The 18,876-nt window shown below is 34.1% G+C and overlaps 1 protein-coding gene across 1 annotated transcript in view; it reads left to right on the plus strand.

The window, feature by feature from the left end:
* The window catches only part of MMRN1 (multimerin 1), an 81,110-nt gene that overhangs the window by 8,411 nt on the left and 53,823 nt on the right, over positions 1 to 18,876 (plus strand). The window contains exon 2 of the mRNA XM_003829896.7: positions 7,022 to 7,883. Within this exon, the coding sequence (XP_003829944.4) occupies positions 7,270 to 7,883 (614 nt within the window). The 5' untranslated portion in view covers positions 7,022 to 7,269. The remainder of the gene's footprint in view (positions 1 to 7,021; positions 7,884 to 18,876) is intronic.

The following is an 18,876-nucleotide window of genomic DNA, read 5'->3' on the forward strand; positions in this document are numbered from 1 at the left end:
GCATTTTAATTTATTCTAGTATACTTTCAAATAACATTTAACTTCTCACATATAACATCAGAATCTACTTATAACTGTGTAATTCCATTTACACACCTGCAGGCTCTTTGTGTTCCTCTGTCTTGAATTTTAACTACAAATGCTATCAATCTCACCATACATTATTGCTGTGATTTTTATCTCAACAGTCAAATTAAAAAAAATTTAATTCATTATCATTTCACACTACATATGAAATTATAATGCTCTCTCTCTTCTTCTTTATTTCCTCCAATTATAGGTATGTTGAACCATATGAAATTGTTCTACAGATCTCAGACACTGTTCATTTTGTTCACATATTCATCTTTCTTGAATCTATAATAAAGATAATATCAATTATCTACCTTTTTTAATCGATAATAAAGATAATATCAAATTTGTTTACCTATATATTTAACTTTTATGATGCTCTCCATTCATTCTTGCCAATCTAGCTCCATTTTTCTGTAGTTTCTCTTTAGCACAATGGGTTTCTTTAGTATATCTTATAGGGTGGGTCTTCTGAAATCAAATTCTTTCACGTTTTACCTATTAAAGATGTCTTTATTTCCCCTTTACTTTTGAAGGATATTTTTACAAGATATAGAATTATAAGTTGGGAAGTTATTTTTTTCCTTTGAGCACTTTAAAGACGTAATTCTATTGCTCTCTCTCATCTATCTGACTTAATGAAAAGTCAGCTATAATTGTGTTCCCCTTTATGTGATATGGCATGTTTTTTTTTTCCTGATAACTCATCAATTGTGTCTCATCAATTTTGGAAAATTCTTACCTATAAATCTTTTAAAAATTATCTTTTGTCCTATTTAGTCTCTCTTTTCTTCTTTATTCCCTCCATTTATAGGTGTGCTAAACCATATGAAATTGTTCCACAGATCTCAGACACTGTGTATTTCGTTCACATATTCATCTTTTTTGTGTTTCAGTTTTGATAATCTCTTCTGACCTATCTTCAAGCTAACTGCTTATTTTCTTTGATATTTCCAGTATGCTATTAAGCTTATCAAATGACTTCTTCATTTTTGATATGTCTTATTTCTGGCATTTTCATTCAACTGTTTAAAAAATAATTTTTATCTCTGCTGAAATTCCCGTTCTGTTCAGACATGTTGCCCATCTTCAATACCACATTCTATCATAGTTATTTGAAATTCTCTCTCTTATACTTCCAATATCTTGGTGTTTTCTTGATTTTTTTAGGGTTTCTCTCTTGACCATGAATTACATTTTCTTATTTTTTCATTTGTCTTACAATTTTTATTGTATGAGGCATTGTGCTTAAAAGAATAATAAAGGCTATAGTAAATAATATTTACCTCAGAGGACATTCTTATCCTCTTAGCCGTTTAGTGTAGGAGCTGAGTTATCCCAATTTGTAATTGAGCTAGGTCTAATATAAACCAAAATTGTTGTAGCATTAAGTTTTAACTCACCACGCTCTTAAAATACTTTGAGGACGTGATAAGGATTTTCCTTTCAACTAAGTTTGAGATCTGAGCACAGGCAAAGCTCTGGAGAGCTCTTTATCCTTGACAATACAGAGAAAAAGCTCTCTGAACTGCGTGTGATACGAGGCCTAAAATTAAGACACAGAATTATGTGCCGTCTTGACATCTGAAACCAGAGGGCATCGAGGGCCTTAACCCAAAAGTTTCCTTCCCCACTCTGCTCTTGTGGATAAGGTCCCCAGCCCAATATCCACTGCCTTATCAAAGGGACCAGGCATAGTTCCTGCTTATCCCTGAGTAGTAGGTTTCGGTTCCCTGCCAGCCCACAGAATTATTCGAACAAGCCAGTCACATCCGCCTGTGGGAGCCAGGGGACACCTCATACTCTTGATATTACAAAGTCCGCCTTCTAGCATTGTTGATTGTTCACTGTATTCCCGAGTGCAGCCCTGGTGTGGCCCTGCGTGATGTGCTGTGTCCTCTTCCCCAGGGCTTTAGTTTATGTATAAACTGCTTCCAATCTCATCAATTCAACACTAGACGTCATGTGTTCACCCATTCTTATAACCTTAGGGTGGGAATTCCTCCTTCACCAATGGGGTGAAGAGAGGATGATTAAAACACTACTTTACAATGAAAAATCTTCTTCTACTTGCAACGAAAAATCATTTTTAAAAAAATCTCTAGTACATTCTCATTTCTTTCCAGACCCACCCCTGGATTTCTATACCTTGGAAGACATCTTTCCAACCTCTTGCCTTATCTCCAGCCTTTGGAGGACCTTTCCTCCAAAGTCACTCAGTGAAGACCTGCCATGCCTCGAAGCTATTGATTTTCATTCTTTTCCTTTCACTCAGCTTTTGGAGAGCTATGGCAGTGTACTCAGGCGAGGCTTCTTGATGAAGAAATTTCTGGCTCCTCTGTTGGCCTTCTCTGAGACTACCCCAACAGGAGAATGAGAGTTGGGACACCTTGTTACAACCTCATGAGGTGGAAGTTTAATTCTCCCTTCAGGCTTTGCTGGCAAGGGTGGGTTCTTTTGTCTTTTATTTTGCTTTTTTTTTTTTTCCCTGTGCTGTATGGTGGGAGTTGAGTGGTTATTTTCTAAAAACTTTCTCTTCTTTCCAGGCTGACAATTCTCTAGTCCTTGGCCTAAAGAGAGCTTTTACTGGGGCTTTTATTGTTTCTGCCCATTGGCATTCCTAGTTTGCCAAATTCCCCAGTACCCAGAAATGAGGCAAAAGTAAACTTGGGAACTCAGTGCTTCATTGTTCCTTGGGTCACCTAGCCATTCTGCCTTCTTTTCTCCACTCTTCAGAGTCTTCTTCCATTTGTTCTATATATAATGTCCATGATTTTCAGATGTACTTAGCAGAAGGAATAGGGAGATATGTCTATTCCATATTTCCAGAAGTGGAAGTCACTAATGATAATCACTTGATAACCAGATACAGCTTTCCATTAAGAAAATGAAAATATGGTTATTTCTAAAATGATCAAAAGAAATGCGTTTTGAACTCTTTCACTTCAAGGGTACTGTTCTGCTTAAATGGTAAATATAAAATCAGCAATGACATGGTTCTGTGAACTATTCTTACATTCATTTTCTCATGAGGGGCATTTGGTCATCTTTATCAGTATGTTCCTTATGATCTTATAAAGTTAAAATTTTAATATTAGGACAAATATGTTGTTTTTTTTCCTGATAAACTAATATGTTTCTCTCACTTCATATTAAGAATTATATAATTCATTAATTGTCCATCTTCCCTTTCCTGCCAGCCCACTCAAACCTAAATTTTCTTACTTTCAATTTATTTGCTTATCTTAAATTTTTCTAGCATCACTACTGCTTCATTATCTTTTATTCTACAACTCCCAGTCTTTGGTTTATTATTATAATGTGGCTGTGACGGCTTCAAAATAAACCTTCTCATATTTATTTTGAGAATAGATAATATAGAAACAATGGGCTTTCTGAATTTTCTTTAGGAGTAACTTACAGGAGGCAATCTGACTGAATGGGTATTTCAGAAGACTTTTGAAGGTGTGTTCCCGGAACAAGTTCATTATATTTATTTAGATTACTTTTGTTTTCTTTTGTGTGGCTATAATAATGTGAAATAGAGCCCTCTTCAACCCATTTGTTATCACTATACGTAGGAGTATGGTCATAGCTTCATCTATTCATTCACTGATTCAACAAATATTTACCGAATACCTATTGAATCAGGATTGGGCATAAATATCTGTTCTAACAATTACTAATGTGTTACCCTAGGAAGTTATTCAACTTCTTTAAGTTTAACTTCCCATGAGTATAACGAGAATAGAATACTTACCTAACATGTTTGTAAGAATTAAATAATATGCCAAATTTAACTTACCTAGCACATCGACTCATCAAAATCATGCAGAAATCAGTTTCTCTTCTTCTCCAGCCCTTTTGCTGTATGTTGATAACCCCCTTTGTCCACATGTAAATTTGACAGGTTTTCAATATTTTTCAAACACCATTAAATTGAAAAAGCTCTAAAATTTGTTTTCTTCTATTATTTTTGACAGATATGTCTTATGGAAGGAGGTAATAATGAAATCATATTTTGGATGTTTTAAACTATTTTAAGAAAATAGGAATTTCTCATGTGAAAAATGAAGAAAACAGCTGCTGAAAAATCCTATTAATCTGGTGGAAGTTAGCCCATACCCCCAACATTTTACAAAGAATAAGTCTTGCAGCTATAAAAATGCTTTGAATAGTACACAGCACCATCTACAGTGAACTCCTCAATCTAAGATTCTCTTTTAACTCACATTTATATTTTCTTTTAACTTAATAATCTTTTTTTGCTTTTTTTTTCTTGTGGTTAGAAAATTAATTCATATGCATTATAAGGTGGAAAAGAACCAAACCCATTATCTCATCACCTACAGACAACCCATGTTGCAGTATATAGTGAATCCTATGTTTATGATACAATGAAAAATGACATAAAAATCTCCTGATAACTCATAATATAATAAATTTCATGATTTTTATCTTATAAAATATTCATGGTGAACAAATGGCAAGATGGTAAAACATAATTTAATATAAACAACCAAGTGGGAAATGGGAGGTATAGCAAAATGACAGGGTCCAGTTATACAAAACTGATGATATAGTTTAATCCAACGATAGTATTTTAGTATCTAGTATCTAGTATAATAGTATCTAGAAGAATGAGTAAACTGAGTACTCTTCAGCCAGTCATCTCAGCAATATTATTTTTCTTAATTGTTATTTAATGAGTATTAATTAGTCTCAGAAAGCAGAATTTGAGACAAGGTCTCTGACAGTTTCTGGAGTATTTTATACCTCTAATCAAGGGCTGATCCATATACCCAAAATCACTAAATGAGCTTGAGATTCTCTGGGGAGTTAAAGCGCAAGATGGCTTAGTAGATCAATAGTGAGATACAAAACCTTTAGCCTTTTGATTTCAGGGTCCCTTGTAAGCTAGGATGGGGTGAGCAAAAGTCATTATTGGTCAATACCTTATAAGTGGTTAAGTGAATTGCTTAGCTTTGTTCAGTTTTTATTATCATTGGATAACTATTTGTTATCAGTTATAGATCCAATGGGTGACATTTTACCACTACAGTTCACTTGCCAGACCAGGTTTGAACAGTCTTTCAAACTGTAGAAGAAAACAAAAAATCAGTGAATGTCATTATTTTGGCAGTTTTGTAAATCTTCAAGACAGTCCATTCATCTATTTTTACTAAAGCTAGGAAAATTGGTGTAAAATTGAATATAAATAGGAATATTTTTCCTAAATTTTATGAAATTACTGCTCTTCTATAAGCCAAAGCTAGTTTCTTCTGTGTTTTCCAGATAAAGACACAGTAAAGCCTTTTTCTTTCTACTGAAAACCATGTTTGTATTGTGACAGTTGTGCAGTTTCATTGCTCTTTTTAGTAACTAATTGTTTCCTGGATTGTCTCTGCTGGACCTTTTTGCTCCTTTACTAAGGCAAGGTTTGTGGATTGTTCTGTGGTATAGCTGAGAAACGGATGCTTTTTACTCCATATCAGAGTCGATTGGGGTTGCTGATGATTGTCTTAGTTTAAATAAATACTCTCTAGTAGGTCAACAATACACTTACGGAAATAAATGGCAAAGATTGAGGGAAGAAAAAAATATTAATCCCAAGTAGTTAGTAGCTCAAGGAAGAATTAGGCCTTATTTCAAATCCTGGTGCACTGTGTCCAGGAATAAGGACTAGAGAAAATATCTACAATAAAACATAACCAAGCAGGCATTAGATTTCCAATTCTCTAATTTTGAAAGACGGAACTTAATAATCTAATAACAAAAAATAAAATCTAATAATAGTTTAACAATCAATGACTGAATATTTAGCAAGAGCATAATGCCTGGCACAGAAGTTGACAGAAAGATGGGTTACACATGGATTTAGCTTTCAAATAACATAACAGACAATTAGCAAATTGACAGCAAAGAATATTTTTGTTTTCCTTATAATCCTAGCACATAAGAGAATGCTTTGCACAGAATGAGGGGTTATGTAACTACTGAATTCATGAATACATAAATAAATGAATGAGTGAATGAATGAATGAACTATTATAACTTAGTTTGTATATCTATTTAAACAGACTGATATGAAATTTTATAGATAAGAGGTTAATTGAAATCTGAGGATCAGAGATTTGCTGGAGAAATTAAAGACAAATCTCATGAAACATCTCTACCAGAAAAAAACCCATAGAAAACTCAGATAAATCTGGTTCTCTGCTACCTACAACTGGCATAATTTTGTCCTACAGTAAATGTATAAAAGCATTCTATATGATCCCATTTTAATTTATTTTTATGTGACTCCATTTTTTCTTCATCTACCCCTTACTAGTAAAATATTGGTTACCCCCAACCATCAGACAATCATGATTGGAAAATAAAGGAAGTAAAATTCTGATTATTTATTCCATTAGTGGGTATCTCTGGTAGAAGTTCCAGGAGCAAAATTTAAAGTGACTTCCTGGTATACCTGTCTAATTCAATTACTTATGCTTTCCTTTTCTGTTATTACTTATAATCATTGAGATTAAGTAATGATACAGCTGAAGTGTATTTATAAAAATAGAAAGATATACATGTATGTAGATAGATGTTTTATAATTTAGAGTATATGTACCATATGAAAGGATAGAGACACTGTAAACAAGCTTTTGATTATATGTATGCATGTGGATATACACTTGAACAAAATGCAGCTCTCTGGATAAAGCACAGCAGATAAGTATCATTAAAACTTTTCTCAGTGTCTTTATGTAGTAGAACAAAATGTTAAAACTGTATTCAGCCTATATCAACAAAATTTTACATTCTCTATTGTGAACCTGAAATTTCTCTTTGAAATCAGTGAAACGTGAAACCAGGGTGTGCTCAGGAAAAGAAAGTTACTTCATATTTTTTCATGGGTTTTCCTGATAATAATTGCCTGTGTTTTCCCATTTACCCTTAGCTTTGTCAGAGACCCTTCAGCATTTCCATAGAGCCATCCCACTAGAGGTCACAGATCACAAAAACCCTACAGAAACAGGAAACCGAACTTCCTGAGTACACTACAAAACACAGAAACCTGTTTCCTCTACACATCTCAAACTGGCAAAGCTCAGTCTTAGCAGATTCAGTGTGGAATCAGCTATCAAAAAGGCCATACGGATTTTGTCCCCAAATTTCACATGAGCTACCTTGCTTCAAACTACTGAGATGAAGGGGGCAAGATTATTTGTCCTGCTTTCTAGTTTATGGAGTGGGGGCATTGGGCTTAACAACAGTAAGCATTCTTGGACTATACCTGAGGATGGGAACTCTCAGAAGACTATGCCTTCTGCTTCAGTTCCTCCAAATAAAATACAAAGTTTGCAAATACTGCCAACCACTCAGGACATGTCAGCGGAGATAGCTACAACTCCAGAGGCAAGAACTTCTGAAGACAGTCTTCTTAAATCAACACTGCCTCCCTCAGAAACAAGTGCACCTGCTGAGGGTGTGAGAAATCAAACTCTCACATCCACAGAGAAAGCAGAAGGAGTGGTCAAGTTACAGAATCTTACCCTCCCAACCAACGCTAGCATCAAGTTCAATCCTGGAGCAGAATTAGTGGTCCTTTCCAATTCTACACTGAAATTTCTTCAGAGCTTTGCCAGAAAGTCAAATGAACAAGCAACTTCTCTAAACACAGTTGGAGGCACTGGAGGCATTGGAGGCACTGGAGGCGTGGGAAATCGAGCCCCACGGGAAACATACCTCAGCCGGGGTGACAGCAGTTCCAGCCAAAGAACTGACTACCAAAAATCAAATTTCGAAACAACTAGAGGAAAGTAAGAAATCTTCTTTTCTTTTTGTTCTTTCTCTGTCTATCAGGTCTAGAAGATTGCAAGTGAAATTTACCTCACTCCCAGAAAATTATTTCAAATTCAAGATGAAATTGGATCATATTTATAATTTCACCATTTCAGTTAGATAAAGTTATTGTTAATTTATCTAATAGGGAAAAATGAACAAACAAAATGCAGCAATTTTGTTCTAACTGAAATAATCATTCACTTTTCTACTCATTTATAGAGGTAGTTTTACTTAGAATAGTCATTGTCAAGCAAACTAGCACCACAGTGGCTGTTAGTTTAATTCAACTCAAGGATATGTTGATTGTGTTCCCAACCATACCCAAAATATGAAAGACAAAAATAAATAAATAAATAAATAAAATTGGGGCATGAACAGATGTGAAAATTGGAATAGCAGTATTATAAAAAGTAACAGTTGTCAAAGATCGAAACAAGAACACCAGGGGTGCAATCCTGGCTTCAGTATGGTCTAGTTCCATGATTTTGAGCAACTCAATTGATCTCTGTGAACCTCTGTTTCTTCATATGGAAACTACAGATTTAATACAAGGAATGTCAATAAAAATAAAACTTTGCAGGGTTCTCATTCAGATAAAAATGAATGAAAAGTGCTTAGATGCATGCTCCTCACAGAATAGGTGCTCAACAACTCAAATTTTGCTAGTACCGTGATTATTTTGAGTTGTGTTGCCATCATGAATATGATGAATCAGAAAACTTATTTTTCAAATTAATTTTAATTTAAAGTTAGAGCAATTTGAGTGGTTGAAATAAAATAAAACAAATTTAAAGGAGTGTTGTTAAAGAGGGTTTTCAAAAGAAGTGATAGTCAAATCAAAATAAACAAAGAAAAAATATCTGGGTGGGTCAATATTTTATTCATTTAATGCTCAGAGTCATCTGTATGTTTGGAATACTAGAAGTTTAGTATTGCAAAACTAAACTTACAAATAGTTTTTACATGTAATAATACAAAGTCAAGACACCAGACATGTCTTGGGAGCAAAATGGGGTTAAATATCTTACTAATAATAAAATAAAATCCAAGTTAAAAATAGAAGTTGACACACCTGCTATGTGAAAGGCATTTGGTTAAAGCTGTTGCTGATATAAAGGTGAGAAGAAGAGAGACACTGGTAAGAATTCTAGCCAATGAATTTACTTATTTCTGTATTATTTATTAGTCAAGTCTATTTTTCACTATATTTCAAAAGTTATAGAATTTTTCAAAATATATAAGTAAATCTGATTGTAACTAAAAAAGTATTCACTTGGTGGACTTTGGAACAATCCCAGCTTACTGTAAAACAAATAGTACAGATTACAATATGTTCACTTTGGGACAAGTAGATTTGCCATTAAAAAAACATTTAACAGACATGCATTAATCTTTCTCACTTTGGGGGACAACAGGATTTTATCTATTAAATAATCAGAAATGTCATTTATTGAGAGCTTTTTCTAAATCACTTGAATGCATCATTTCTGTTAATCGTATTTTATTAGAGGCTGTAATTAAATTTTTAAAAACTAATTACAGTAAAACCCTTGGACATTCATGGGAAACGATTGTGAGCTTTTCAGAGATGCTATAGCTAAGAATTTTTTTTTTTTTTTGAGACGGAGTCTCGCTCTCTTGCCAGGCTGGAGTGCAGTGGCACGATCTTGGCTCACTGCAATCTTCGACTCCCAGGTTCAAGCGATTCTCTTGCCTCAGCCTTCTGAGTAGCTGGGACTACAGGTGGTGTGCCACCACACCCAGCTAATTTTTGTATTTTTAGTAGAGATGGGGTTTCACCATGTTGGCCAGGGTGGTCTTGATCTCTTGACCTCATGATCCACCCACCTCAGCCTCCCAAAGTGCTGGGATTACAGGCGTGAGCCACCGCACCCAGCCAGAATTTTTTAGTAGAAAGGGAAATATAATAAACAGAAAAAAGAGACAATTCAAGTTAAAATAGCATTTAAATTTTACATACCATATAGAAAGTGGCATACAGTTGTGTCATAATTAGAACTAGTAACTAATAGTTTGATAAATACTAGTTTTTAAATAAATGCTAGTTGTTTTATCCAAGGTCCTTGCTTTCAAATGTTGGGAACAATTTGATGAATATTTATAGTTTGCCCATCACGTGCCAGCACTGTGCTAGGCTTTGGGTTACACAGAATTTAAAAAAGTAATAATAATTCCTCTGTCTAAGGAATATTCCCTATAAAAAGTAAACACTAACATACCTATCAGACTTCAAAAAATTTTAATATGTGCTATGAGAAAACAAGATACTAAAGGTATAACTTGCTGAACAGAACTTTATCCTCTGGATTTTCCAACAAAAATAATCTTAAACTCTTTCTATAGAAAAGTACTAACTGCATGTAGGGATTCTCTCATTTGAGGTCCTGGAGAGCCTGAGGTTTTCTTTTGGTAATCCTTTCCATTACCAAGATTCCTTACTCATTAGGCCATGCAAATGACAATGGCATTAGAGAAAAACCTAGGTCCTTCGCTTTTGAACACAGTGCTGCTGCAAACCCTTGATAAGGTCAAAAGAAGTCCTTCGTACATTCATTTGATTGGCAAATAATAATAATAATAGTAGCAAACACTTATATGGCATCTGTTACTAGTACTCTACTATTGTGAGTGAATATATTCACTCATTTAATCATTACTATAACTCCGTAAAGAAGAGGAAGATTTTATCATTATTTCTTTACAGAGGGATTAAGTAGCTTACCTAAGGTCACTTGGCTAACAAAGCTCAGGGCAAAGACTCAAATCCAAGCTGGCTGGCTTTGGAGTCGTAGCTCTCAGCTCCTACATTACACTCCCTTGGCAGGTACAGTCTCTTATCACAAGTGGGAGGATAAGCGTGACCAGTTCACTTCCCAGCTCGTGAGGCTTCACAGGCTATTGGTTGCCTCCAGAATACAATCTAGATTTGTTACCCAGTTAGTCACACGATGCCATCCTAGATCTGCCTCCTGCCTACCTCCCCAACCTCATCTTCCGCCACTTCCGGCTATTCAAATAAGTGGTTCTCTGGTACAATATGTGCTGTTTGTTAAACCCACCTTTCTTCCCTGTCTGCCCCTCTGACTAACAATGGGCCCTCTTTTGCCATCATTGTCTCTTTTCACACCTAATAATAACTCCAGGAAGCCTTCTCAGATGAAGTTAGGTGGCCTAACTGCTCCTACAGGTCTCTTTGAATTCCCCTGTTCACTGCACTTACGACACTGCATAATAATCATAATGAATTTGTAGTATCTTTGCGTATAGGGACTTATTTTCAGAGCTAGCAAAGTCTCTGTTTTATAGCAGGTACACAATCCATATTTAATCATACTGAATGTGAAATATGAGGATTAATATGGGAATATAAAGAAGAAAGCTTCCCAAATAAATATTTGCATTTGTTTATGAAAAAAACCTGGTTGATTTAGAACAAACTCATACTTGTTCTTTTTTCTACCATTCTTGGAATTTTATAACAATTCTTAGTAAAAGAAGTATTTATGTTTATTACAGGTTCTTTTCTAGATTATTCAGGATTATTCTGGCATATTTTTGTTTCATCTTGTAGTTTTTCTTCTTTTTTTTTTTAGCCTTGCAGGAACTCCTGGCCAAAATAGACCTATGGTTTCCTGTCTGGCAGAGTGGGTGTTAGTCAATGACCAAGCACTTTGAAATAGGAAGGATGGAAATAAGAAATTAGGATTAGTGTATGTATATGTTGAACAAATATTTGCTGAACACCTTATCTGTCCCCAGCACTGTGCTTGTGCTGGGAGTAAAACAATGAACAAGAACTCCTACATGTCCTGCCTTATGGAACCAACAGCCCAGTGGCAGAGGTGAGAGGAGGAATAACAGTGAATCACAAATGCTGATTCTGAATGAAGCTTAAGAAATTGTAGTGTATAACAGGGGGAATGGCCTACCAGTTGTGAATGGGGTCAGTAAACCTTGCCTGAGAGGATAATAGGTGAAATGAGGTAATGATACAATCTAACTGCCTACTTAACTTTTCCCACAATTCCCAACCCCTGTACACATGTATCTGAATTTTTACCAAATCAGTGAATGGCTAGTTCCATAACTAGAAACCTTGGATAGATCTTTGGCATTTTTCTCTCCCTCCTGGTTTTTATCTAATCTATCAGAAAGTCTTGTTACACCTCTAATACATCCCAAATACCTCAGCTTCTCTCCATCTTCTACTTGCCGTTATTCACCACTAGTGTTCTAATTGGTCCACTTCTTTCCACTCTTGTCTACCATAATCCATGATCCACAAAAGGGAGGGATCTTTTGAACATTTAAGTCAGATTAATGCATTTCACTGGATTAAGTCTTCATTATTGTAAGTGACACATTATTTTAGGTACTAATCACAAGGAAAAGTATGACATCATACTTGCTTAATTTGAATTTTTAGATTTGTCTTTCAGACTTTGAGATTTTGGTCACATATCACTTTTGCAAACTTAAGAAGGAAATGTAAATGAAACTGGTAAAATATTTAGAAGGCAACGGCAACAACTGCTATCTGACCACTAGTGACTGAAAAATGCCTTTGATTTCAAGACACATTCTTGATTTCAGAGATGTGTGTCTTAAAATGTGTGAAATTTGGTCTTTCATTCATTGTCACACTCCAAGATCACTGCACTTCATTTCCTCCAGCCGCGCTGGCTTCCTTTCTGTTTATTGAACATGTCAAGTTAATATCTCAAAGGAAACTTTTTTTGCTCTTGCTGGAATGCTCTTTCTGCACCTTTTATAATGAAGGAATCCTCTTCCACTTGCACCTCCAGCTTTAATGTCACCTCTTCAAAGGGACCTTCTCTTACCACCCAATGTAAAGTTAACTATGCTCTCACTTGCCATTCCTTATTTTGTCACCTTTATTTTTTTCTTTGTAGGAATTATTTGAAATTATTCTGCTTGTATAGACAATGGTGTATTTTATGTCTTTCCGCAATACATCCCATGAAAACAGGGACCTTGCCTGTCTTATTACTACTCTATTTGCTGCCTAGAACAGTGCCAGGTGCATAGAAAGAGCTCAATAAAACTCTGTAAAATCATGGATTATTAGATGGGTTTGGCATCCAGAGGGGAGATCAAGGCTAGAGATATAAATTTGGCAAAGCATTAGTGTATAGAAATGTATTAAGTCATGAATGTGGATGATACTGAAAGAAAGAAGGACCTGGAATTATGAACAGAGAATCTCTAATATTTGATGAACTGATAGTGGTGGATGCCAACAATACAGCCTTAAATGGGGTGACCAGAGAAGTTAGGAAGGAATCTATAAAAGTGTGGTGTCATAGAGCAAAGGAAGAAAATATTTTAAGAAGGAGGTAAGTGATCAACAGTGTAAAATGCTGCTGAAAAAGACAAAATGAGGACTGAAAAATAGCCACTATTTCAGTTGAGTGAGCACCATGCTCTGGCCTGAGAGAATTGAGGTATGAAGGAAGGCAAAAGAGAGCCATTAAAGCCAACTCAATTAAGGAGGGCTTTTATGAAAAAAAAATAATAATAAAGGAGAAAGTGGTCAGAAGCCAAGGCTAGTCCAGTTATTTATGTTTTGTGTTTGTTTCTTATAATATTTCATTTTAAATACAGAGGGCTCATACATATGTTAACATGTTAATGAGAAGGGTCAGAGGAAGGGAAAATTTGAATATGCAGAAAAAGAGGGATTTTTTTCTGAGTTTAATGACAAATTAGAAAATTAGAAATTATTATTTCTGAGTTTAATGACAAATTAGAAAATTATTCTGAGTTTAATGACAAATTAGAAAATTATAAAAATTAACCATTAAATTCTGCTATCATACTTTTTTTCTGCTCATTTTGTGTGAATTATGAATAGGTTTTAGAAGTGAATTATCTGATCAGCTAAATTCTTGTGTTGTTTTCAAAGTTATTATTAGGCCTAATAACATCCAAAATGGGTTATTCTTACATGCTGTTAAATTCTAAAGAGAAACCATTATACTAAAGGGTATTTTCTTATATCTTTGTGAAATAGATGTCTCTATTACATTACTGCCAGTGAAATAAACACTACATAAAGTATATTCTCTATCAACTTTTACCCATTAATCACATTCTTTATTTCATTACTTTGCTGTTTCTACTCTGTTACTATAAATATATATTGCATTTCATATGCTAGAATTTAATGAGTGCTTATATATTCCTAATAATTAAGTGGGAACTTTTTGTATTCACACAACTTCTGCTTTTCTGAATAAAAAACTATAATTTTAAATTTATTATTTGGGGGTAAATGCTAAGAGAGTCAGTTTACAGGAACTGGATTAAGCATAGAATTCTGCATCACAGCATCTGTCAGCCTGCCTTTGTGGTCTGCACGCTGGGAAAGCCTGACACCTACTGGAATAGAAACAGTTTACAATGCCCGGAATATGCTCAAGTCACAGTTTTGCAGGGAAGGGGGAAACAAAAAATAAAATTAGGTAAAATAAAACAAATTTATGGAAAAGGTTATATTAAAGGTTGACTTTAAGAATCATTACTTATAAAATATATATGTTATACATATTTAATTCGATGTACCACTTTAAAAATATACTACTTTTCACTTAAAAATTGGAAAATAGGTTGGATCCAAACAGCAAACTCTATGTACATCCTGTGATGGGCATACATTCGGCTCGTTCTCATAAAATTTTACACTGACAATATTGTGTATAGACAGTAATTTGTGGCTGTGAGGCACTCTACAGTCATCTATCATTGAAAACTCAATTACATTCACCACACTGTTCCCACTACAGAAAGCAAATAAAATTATGCCTGACAAAAATATTTTAATTGCAAAAGTTGGTACATAAAAAAGGGTTTCTTCTTAAAGTCTAAATTAACCATAAATCAAAGTATCTAAAATTCCCCATAATCTGAGCTTTGCATAATTGCTTTTCAAAAAATTATTTTAAATATCAATTTATTTATGATTCTTTTACAAAACTGATATTTTTATCTCAGTTTGAATACTATATAAAATTTTGTAAAAGGATCAAGCATATAAAGATACACTACAAAAAAAGAACCACAAACATAAATTATTTTGTTAGGAAATGAAACAATAATTTTCTTAAGGAAATAAGTATTGAGATGAACTTGTCTTTTGGACTTTTAGCCAAAGCTAAATATCAAATGTCTAACGCTTTATTTAAATATAATTTACATATCAAGAATCTTTTCACTAAGTGTAAATTATTGCTTCCCATTTTTATTATCTTTTTTCATGTTGTATATATTTCCCTTGAATTATTTTCTCATTTATGACTAGTGAACTAAATGCAAATTATAGTCTTTCAAATTAATAATTTGATTAAAAACTTCTCTTTTTAGCTTGATTGGAAAAAATAAAGATTTTAATAACTAGATTCTATAACACTTTGGAAGTATTTATGTTCATGACTTCTTAAGACTGTAGAGAAATTCTGAACGTTTTTTTTTTCCTGAGAGGCAAGCTTCATCTGAATTGAACATAAATGATGATGATGGTCTTCTGTATTGGCTTTATGGAAATTATTGACTTGAAACATACAAGCAATTATGGTCAAGATGAATTTATCAGGTCATTAAAGAAGCAAAACAGGAGCTGTGTTTCTTTGTATCTGAGGCAAAAAAATATTGAGGCCATATTATATATATCCTCTTCAAAAAAAATCCCACTTAACTCTGAATCATTTAATTATTATAAGCAGTGATAGCAGCAAATATTTTACTTTTCTTAAAACATTTAGTCTCATGACAATCGTGTGAGGTAGATAATATTATTGCAGATGCTTCGTAGATGAGGTAGTTCACTTTTGCTAGCCAAAGTCATGGCTATCAATTGTGGAGTCAAGATCTAAAAGCAGGTAGCCTGGCTCCAGCGACCAACTATATTATGGGAAATTTTTCAGGGAAATTTTGCTTTATTTTCTTTTGCTTATGCAGGTGTGCCCACTGCCCCCACCCCTCACCCTTGCCTAATTCAGGATTAGAAAAAAAAAAAAAAACAAAACTCTAGGCACAGAAATACACTCTCTTCTTTATTCACACCTATGTGTGCAGTTAAAAGGAGAATAAAAATCTTGTCCAGCAGACAGACCTTCATCATCAGAAATGACCTTCTAATTCTGATCTACGAGGTGAAAAAAGCATGTATTGATGACAACTCTGATGTTGCCAGAAATGCCTCATTCCCCTCCTCCTCTCTTCTTTTCCCCTTTCCTGTTATTTTGTCCTATGTTTTCATCCTTTGCTCTATTTCTTACTTTTTCTTCTTCAACTCTCTGATTTTGAGAAGAGATATGCAAAATTATTATTTTTCACTTTGTGTGGCATTTTTTTCAGTATGTATGTATTTATTTATTTTTATTGTGGTAAAATATACATTAAAAAATTTACCATTCTATCCGTCTTTAAATGTACAGTTCTGTGGCTTTAAGTAGGTTCACATTGTTTTGCAGTCATCACTGCCATCTATTTCTGGAATGTTTTCATCTTCCCAAACTGAAGCTCTGTACCCATTAAATAATAACTTCCCATTGCACCCTCCCTACCATCCCTAGCAATCACCATTCTATTTTCTGTCTCTATGAATTTAACCACTTAAGGACATCATATAAGTGAAACTGTACAATATTTGTCCTTTTGTGTCTTGTTTATTTCACTTAGCATAGTATTTTCAAGGTTCTTCCTTTTCAAAGGTTGAATAATACCCCATTTTGAGTGTGTGTGTGTGTGTGTCTGTGTGTGTTTGTGTGTGTGATTTTCTTTTTCCATTCATCTGTCAATGGACACTTGAGTTGCCTCTATCTTTCTGTTATTGTGATACATGATATTTTAATGACGTTCTCAAATTAGGGTAGTGTGCTAGGGAGAACACGTACTCTGACTAGTGGTGCTATCTAAAATCTGTTCTATTTTTATTGACTTAGGACACATAGTTTTCCTCAGGGACTTAATAATTGAACCATTAAAACAAATGAGGGTTTAGCTGAATTTTTTCCCTGATTATTGACATCAATAAAAATAGGTTTGTTAAGATATAGTTACCTTTAAAATTCTATTTTCCTCTTTAAACAAATTATTTTTTACTAAGTGATATTTTTTAAAAAGAGAGAGGGGGGAATTAACCACATATGTCAGACTTATAGAGTTGAGAATGAGATGAGCAGGTTGGATTTGCAAAAAGTAGTAAACACTTATAAAAAAATATAAGACTAACTTTTATATATTTAGGATATGTTTGTCCCATTTATCACTGAATTGGGTGGGGATTTTATCGCTATGGACTTCAGGAGTTTAGTGTAAAATGATGTACAACACTATTATTTCATAATTTTGCCATTAGTAATGGTCAAACAGTTAAGTTTTGTTTGGATGTATTTTCGTGCAATAATAATCTTATAATTAAGATGATAGTATTTTTCATGAGGTAAATTAGGAATAATATGAATAAATTATTCTCTTATGAGGGATTAATATTTTTCTCTCTAAATTAAGTCCCACCGGAGACTTAGTTCTTCCCCTGAAGCATTTATGAATTCATTAATGTATTCATATGTTGTCATTTGCAAACTGTAGTCATCTTTAAGTACAAGGTAAAGAAATGGACATTTGAGATCTTATACTTTCTCAAGTCAGAGAGGCATGGGTGGGTATGAGGGGAGGTGTGAGGGGTTATTACTAGAGTCACCTGATAATCTTATTTCTTCGAGAGAATGTTAATTTTCAGAAGCAGCTATGTCTATCTTGTCCTATTTTGTTTTCCTCTTGTTCCCTTTTAAATCTCTACGTTAAAGGGGATGATGGGAAACAAAGGTCATTCAATCCATAAAGTCTCCCCCAGAAACAAAATCTTCTCCCACTTCTCAAAGAAAATTATATACCATTGGCTTGGTTTATGGTGGCGATTTTATTGTCTTACCTTGACTTCTAATGAACATCCTCAGGACTTGGTATTTTCATACTATTGTGTCAATTAAAGCCACAGTTTATTAATATGAAAGTTTAAGTATTTAGCTTCTTTTGAATTAGATGACAAGCAATCTATTCATCTGGGTTCTAAGAACTAGTATAACTGAATAATGTTAGTTCTTAGATTATCCCTTTATTTCTTGGGAAAATATTCTGTGTGGTCATTATTTAAAGCCATCTTTTTTGCTTCAGTCCTCTCTCACTCAGTTCAGGATAAGAATTGGTATGACTGGGCCATTATTTAGTCAATTAATGGAAGTTTTTTCCATTAGTCTTTTCACTAGTTTCCTGAAAGACTGAGTTTCTAAAATGTCAAAATAAAAAATATAGTAAACTGTTTATTTATGATGCCTTCTCTTAGTTCATTATCCACAAGTCTTCGAGTTTTATGAATCATAATAGAATCCTTTCCCCTCTCTATTTTATATGTTCAACAAGCTAGGCCTTTGCTCATAACCAAAGATGTCTGCTTTTCCCTAGAACAAACCTTTTACCTATTAACTTGGAAAATCCAAAGAATCAATACAAGCTTTTTTTCAGTACATGTTGCTGCACAAAAGCAACAGAGTTATTACCCTGAAAGAGAATCCCAAATGTGGTCTGCTGGATGGAAGGTTATGACCGCATGGAAAACTAAACACTTCAAAGTAACTGCTCTCCATCCACCATAATCAGTCTAGAAAGGTGCAAAGGATTACTAGGTTTAAGCAAAATGCTTGTCTGGGATCATTGCATTTGCCTTTAAACTGCCCATCACCATTTTGCCATGCTTCATTTTCTATTTTTAAACCTACATTTTCAGATAATTTGGCTTTAAAATTATATTTACATTTTTAATATCCCTTAATGAGCTTATTTCATCGGTAGCATAAACCTAATTATGAGTCACACCAGGGGCTCTTTTGCTGTGGATAGTTCTTCCAATTTACCCTGGATCAAAGA

This window comes from Pan paniscus, chromosome 3 (assembly GCF_029289425.2).
Source record: "Pan paniscus chromosome 3, NHGRI_mPanPan1-v2.0_pri, whole genome shotgun sequence".
Lineage (NCBI taxonomy): Eukaryota > Metazoa > Chordata > Mammalia > Primates > Hominidae > Pan > Pan paniscus.